Source organism: Octopus bimaculoides, chromosome 16 (genome assembly GCF_001194135.2).
Source record: "Octopus bimaculoides isolate UCB-OBI-ISO-001 chromosome 16, ASM119413v2, whole genome shotgun sequence".
Taxonomy (NCBI): Eukaryota; Metazoa; Mollusca; class Cephalopoda; order Octopoda; family Octopodidae; genus Octopus; species Octopus bimaculoides.
This window is the reverse complement of record NC_068996.1, coordinates 50,621,451-50,628,558: the sequence shown is the minus strand read 5'-3', so window position 1 is coordinate 50,628,558 and position 7,108 is coordinate 50,621,451. Positions and strand designations below refer to the sequence as shown.

General features: G+C 36.6%; 1 protein-coding gene across 1 annotated transcript in view; it reads right to left on the bottom strand.

Moving 5' to 3' along the window:
• Window positions 1–5,706: 5,706 nt before the first annotated feature.
• LOC106879647 (malate dehydrogenase, cytoplasmic) overlaps window positions 5,707–7,108 on the bottom strand; it is a 32,828-nt gene continuing 31,426 nt past the window's right edge. Inside the window, exon 8 of the mRNA XM_014929308.2 lies at window positions 5,707–6,378. Within this exon, the coding sequence (XP_014784794.1) occupies window positions 6,169–6,378 (210 nt within the window). The 3' untranslated portion in view covers window positions 5,707–6,168. The remainder of the gene's footprint in view (window positions 6,379–7,108) is intronic.

The window sequence follows — 7,108 nt, the reverse complement described above, 5'->3', positions numbered from 1 at the left end:
GCGACGAACATCTGTATAACAAGAATCACGGCCCGGCATCAATGCCACGACATCACAACTAGTGATCAGCACTGCCACACTCAGCCAACTCACTTCACATACAGATTCATATTATTGTGTACCCAAGAACTGGTATAATTGCTCACGTGTTATTGACTCTTTCTATTTGCTGTAAATACTGACATACACACACATGTATCACTCACATACACACTTTTCTTTGTATGACGGCCTGTCTTTGATTATGTTCTTATATGTCGCATTCACACTCTCACACAGACATACATCTTTAACGCCATAATAAATATCTCTGTTATTCATCTTATACGGTTGTGGTCTTTCATTACTGGTCATCTATGTTATCGTCGCATAACATATCATGTATATCATTATTGATATATATTATTTTGTGTTCGACCGTGTGACGCGTTTAAATAAAAGGAGTCCTCTGTTTTTCCATTCGTCACCATTTCTCCTTTTTGAGTTCGCACGGTCGTTACCTTACATATGCATGAGCAATTACTGATCTTCCATAAGCAATCTTACCTGTACTTGTGCCTTGGAGGTGAACTTTCTAAGTGCAATCCTATGCTCATTCATGACCGAAGTGGGGTTTTACCCTCTTACCTGACAGAATCATTAGTACAACAGGTGAAATGCTTAACTACATTTCGTCCATCTTCATGTTCTGAGTTTAAATTCCACCAATGTCAACTTTGATTTTCATCTTTTTGGGGTCAATAAAATAAGTACCGGTTGTGTACTGGGAGAATGAGGGGATCAATGTAACCAACTTACCTCTCAGCCAAAATTTGAAATCAGTATTATTATTATTATGTAAAGTGACAAACTGGCAGAATTGTTAACGGTGTTTCATCCTCCACTACATTCTGAGTTCAAATTCTGCCAAGGATGACTTTGCCTTTTATCCTTTTGGGGTCGATGAAATAAGTACCAGTTATGTACTGGTTTGATGTAATCGACTAACCTCCCTCCAAAACCAAATTTTCAAAGCCTTGTACCAAGAGTAGAAGTCATTATTATTATTATTATTAGTGTTTAACAAAATGATAACGTTTTAGAGAGATGATCAAGCATTTGTAGAGTTTTTCTAAAGCTTTTAATGATGCATAAAAAAAAAAAAAGAGTCTGTGATCCACCCTTTTTTCATTGCTTAGTCAACAGCTAGAAAAAAGGGCAGTACCTTTATAGGGCTTCCAAGACGGGTAGGAAGGAAGAGGACATCCTTACACCAAAGACTTGGTATGAATGCTTACAATAGAATAAACCATACTAAAGGAAAGCACTTAAAGATCAGGTGGTGGTGTTAACATGTTAACTACCACAGCCTGTTACTGGAACTTAGTGGTGACACCACATGTTTCCAGTTTCATTGTATACTGTTTAATTACAAGGAAGAATAATTTTTTGGCATTTTTACAATATTTCATAATTAAACTTTAATATATAACACTCATGTTATTTAAACATCTTCAAAACAATGTGAAAGATACAGAATAAAATATTTTCTCCACTTATGAAAATGTAGCACTGTTGATACATATGGATGCTGTGTGTAGTTTGCAATGAACCACAAAAGGTCCATGTGGTGGTCAATGTGTTACACCATGCAACAGATTGAATATAACACCTGAATTGAAACTATCGCAGGATTTGAACTCAGGATACAGAGAGCTGGGACAAAGACTGCGAGGCATCTTGTCCAATTAACATTCCACCGACTCTAGCAGAGCCTATCCTGTTACTACTCTCTTTACTTTTACTCTTTTACTTGTTTCAGTCATTTGACTGCGGCCATGCTGGAGCACCGCCTTTAGTCAAACAAGTCAACCCAAGACTTATTCTTTGAAAGCCTAGTACTTATTCTATCGGTCTCTTTTGCTGAACTGCTAAGTTACGGGGACATAAACACAGACACACAAACACAAACACACACATAAATATATATATATATATATATATATATACATATATATAGGATGGGCTTCTTTCAGTTTCCGTCTACCAAATCCACTCACAAGGCTTTGGTCGGCCCGAGGCTATAGTAGAAGACACTTGCTCAAGGTGCCACGCAGTGGGAATGAACCCGGAACCATGTGCTTGGTAAGCAAGCTACTTACCACACAGTCACTCCTGCGTCTGCTAGATACCATTTTGCATTAAATTATTTGAGAACCACCATCCTAATGTCTTTTTACCATATTTCTACTGAAATACACAGCCCTTGTTTCAATTAATTTAAAAGATAATGAAGATGTTAGCAAAATAACCTAATCCTTATCAAGCTGGTATTTGGTACATAAATTACCATGAAATTTGATGGGAGGTTTTGATGTAGATCACCTTAAAATAAAAAGTTGATATCACAGAGCCAGTGGCAGTCAGATGTGTTGGTATAAAAAGGGTTAAACAAGGTAAGACATAGGGGATAATGTAGTTCTAGATTTACTTATAACTGAAATAAAAGACAGGGATATTCATGATGGATGAATGCGTTTTATAAAACAGGGTTGATTTGGGGCTTAACCACATTCTTAGAACAATATTGCCTTTGCAGAATGAAAGATGTCATTGTATGAGATGAAATATTTTTCATACACAGATAGAAAGATATACACACACACAATCAATATAGCAGACAATAATATACAATCATTGGACAAGAGCTTACTGTACACAACTATCATCATATGGTACATTTGGAATCTATAATTGGAATACTCCTGGCTGACAGAATTATAAACAGTCAAAAGTTGACTAAACAAATATTCTTGATGTGATCACTCTCAGTAATGCCAAGGACAAGTGATTGTGCAACAGGAATTCAAATTGCTGAAGTTGTTCTTGAATAAAGGTAATTTTTTTTAAATCTGAAAAATTATCTAAACCTCAGATTAGTTTACAGAGCAAGTCAGCTAAAGGCATCAAAGATTAGGTGGTGGTAGTGGTGGTGGCAGCAATGGAAGTGTTAATCAATGGGACAGATTAAGTCTATCACTGAAGAACAGGAATGGCTTCCAAATAGCTTCCATTTATGAAGTTTAACTTACAATGCTTTGGTTTATCTGAATCTATGACAGAAGTCATTTGCCCAAGGTACCAAACAAGTATTATTGAATCTGAAACCACAAAGTTAGTTAGGGCACTTCTTAATCATCCATGTCTGTTGTTTTCATACAGATGGTTTCAGAACAGTTCCATCATCATCACCATTTAACGTCTGCTTTCCATGCTGGCATTGGTTGAACGGTTTGGCCAGTTGGAGACCTGTCCAGGTTCCATTCATCTATTTTGGAATGGTTTCTACAACTTGATGCCCTTCCTAATACCAACCACTTCACAATGTACTGAGTGCTTTTCATGTGGCACCGGCAGGAGTACTTTTACATGGCACCAGCACAGTGCCATTACATAACACTGGCACACATTTTATATGACAGCAGCACCTGTGAGCTCTCAAAAAAAGAACCTCTAGGCTGAGAAAAGGATGTAGAGGACATACCTGTATGTATGGACAGTTACACTTTTACTAAACTTGTTGGGTCTTCTCAAGCACGGCAAACTACCAGGAATCTCCTCTAAGGCCCGTTTGAAGATCTCTCTCTACCTTGTCTCACATCTTCCTGGATTTTCCACATGTTCCCTCCACAGTTAGAACTCAGCACTTATATATGCAGCTGTCCTCATCCATATGCATCCCATGATCAAACCAGCAGTTTCCTCTCTTGTACACTACAGCTGACACCTCTTGTACCCAATTTTTCTCTCAAGACACTTACACTCTTTCATATTTGCACACCAACATCACCCATCCAGTTAAGCATGTTGGCTTCATTTCTTTCAAACCTTCACAAGTCCTCTGTAGTCACAACCCATGTTTCATTGCTGTGTAGCAGAGCTGTACATACACAGGCATCATACAATCTGTCTTTCACTCTAAGGGAGAGGCTTTTAGTTACCAACAAAGGTAGAAGCTCTCTGAGCTTTGCCCAACCATTCTTATTCTAGAAACTACACTTTCAGAACTTCCTCCTCCACTACTCAGTTACCTAGGTAATGGAAGCTGTCTGCTAAGGACCCCCAAACATTTCAGGAAGTCTATTCTCTGTACATTCTTAGTATTTATTATACCTGCACATCTGTCACACACAAAGGCTCCTTTTTGTTAACCTTCCCATGATACACCACATCTCTTATGCATCCATTCCAAAATAGACGAATGGAACCTGGACAGCTCCCCAGCTGGCCAAGCCATTCAACCATAGTGGGTACACTGTATGGAGTTTCTACCAGTACCTTTCCCACATCTTGAATAAGGCCATCTCTCTAGAGGGATTTTAGATTTGTCCATTTTCCTATTTGCTAGGACTTTGGTTTTAGCCCTTAGATTACAGCCCTTGTACCCTCAACTAAAATTTCTTCCCATTAGAATTCACACTAAACATGCTAATATAGAGTTCACCAAAAAAATGTATGCACACTTCAAGAAAGGAAAAATCTGTATAAATATCTAACTTGTATAAGTACCTCAATAAATATAGATGCCTCTTTCCATGATTTGTCAAACTGCGATAACACTAAATAAAAAACGTTAATAAAAATTTTTCCTTTCCTGAAGTGTGTATACATTTTTTGGCAGTTCTGTATGTATTTGGTAAAGTTCTGAGCAACATTTTCTTTTGGCCTGCACATCACTGGCTCCCGTATCGGTGGCATGTAAAAAGCACCATTCAAGCGTGGTCGATGCCAGTACCGTCTGAATGGCACCTGTGCCAGTGGCATTTAAAAAGCAGCCACTACACTCTCAGAGTGGTTGGTGTTAGGAAAGGCATCCAGATGTAGAAACATTGCCAGATCAGATTGGAGCCTGGTGCAGTTACCTGGCTTGCCAGTCCTCAGTCAAACCATCCAACCCATGCCAGCATGGAAAGCAGACGTTAAACGATGATGATGATGATGATGTGGTTGGAGAAATAAAACCTAAGAGTCACCTTCATATCGTAATTTTCAAATTACTTTTGTTGCCTCTGCATCTGCAGTGGACCATTTATTCCAATGACTTGCATAACAATGAGGTCAAGTGAAGATTATTCATTTGTCATCATACTGTGAATTCCAGAGAGAAGTTAGTCTTTTTGGCCATTTGAGGCTATGGCAGGTTGAAGTCACCCAGTAGCGATACACTGACGTTCTGATGCAAGTTTGTTAATGCTTCTTTCTTGCAGAGACTTTTTGTCTAATTTTAGAACAATGACCAGTGAGTTGGGTTGGCAATATGAAAGGAATGAATGGAAGAGACATGGACTGCACAAGCCACAGAGCAGACAAACCACCTAGGAGCAAATAACTGAATAAAATTTGGGTTTCAGTTTTTTTTTTTCCCTTTTATTCAAAGTTATTAAGAAGGGGCTATCTAATCATGTCACAGACAATCTTTTTAGTGCCAGTGGTGTGATAAAATGCGTAGAGTCTATGCTGCAAAATGGTTGCTGAAAATAAAGGAAGCCAATCATAAAATTATATACACAACTAAGATTGGTTTCCTCTGCTACCATATCCCAAATGACAAAGGATCTCAGAGTCTCTGTGAGACTCACGCCCAACCAAGCATGGAAAAACGGTTTATTTATTTGCTTATGTATGTATGTGCAAGTGTGATGTATAAAACAAGAATACAGTATAGAATCCTGTTACAAATATTTATTCTGAAGACATGAATTACAAGCAAAATTTCAATATGTTATTCTTCAGATCAATAAACCGTTTTCATTTTTTTAATTTTTTTTTTTAATGTTTTATTCTTAATTTTTAATTTTACTTTTTGATCGATTCTTGTTCTGAAACAGTTTTACCATAATATATACCTTATTCTTCATTTTAAAAATATCTACTTCTTGATAGGGGGACATCATTTTGCCAAAACAATTAGCACAATCACTTAATCTATTGAATTAGATACAGAAAATTTAACCTAAGAACTTGAGTTTCAGGGGAAATCTTTAAAAAATTTATTTTTTTTATCAGAGAAATATTTTCTTTGTGAATCAAATTATAAAGATGTAGCTGTGTAAACTAAGGACATCTAAAAATATCATATTTTTCACAAGATATTTGTCTAAGGCAAGGTTACAATTTAGGATCAAACAGTCATTCGCAAACACTCAAAGCAAGATCTCTTTCATCAAGAAGTTCTTTGAGAGTTATATCCAGTTTAGATCTGGAAAAGTCATCAATAGCCAAGTCTTTGACAATTTCATAACTATGATCAGGTTTGGTAATCACCGGAAAACTGAAGATGAGACCCTTTTCAATACCATAGGAACCATCTGAACAAACAGCCATTGATACATAAGTACCCTGAAATGAACAAAAGAAATCTTTATTTTATTAAAATATAAAAACTAATGGTGTGTCCAAAAAAACATTGGAAACATTTAAAAAAAAATTTTTAATTAAAGTTAGTCATGAAACATACTTGTAGAGACAAATTGTATGTCAAAAATTCCTTGAAGTAGAAAACATTGTGAAATATAATGATTTAGAAGAAATAAGGCTGACAAAAACAAAACTAAAAGAAGGCAAGAAATGACACCTTTTAAGAGCTGCTCTGCTTCAACTTTGACATTACTTCATGAGTTAATAATGGAGATTCTACATCAATGGTTCCTAATCTTTCATATATCCTATGACCCTGCAAAATTTTTCATTTTCACAACCCCTACAAAAGCAATATCAAATTTGAAAATTATAAAGTTAATCTTGTAATTCATTGTTGATGTTTAATGTCCACTTTTCAATACCTGCATGAGTCAGACAGAATTTGTTGAGGCAGTTTTCTATAGCCAGATGCCCTTCAAGATGTCAACCCTCACCTGTTTCCAGGTAAGATAAATATTCCTTTACAACGAAACATGTTTTTCATGTAAGTTTGGAAATGAACAATACCACTTGTGTGACATTAATTCTTGAAGACAATCCCATACTCAAACACACACACACACACCACACACAATATACAAAAGGGACCTCTTTCAGTTTCCATCTACCAAATCCATTCATACGGCATTGGTCTGCCCAGGGCTATAAT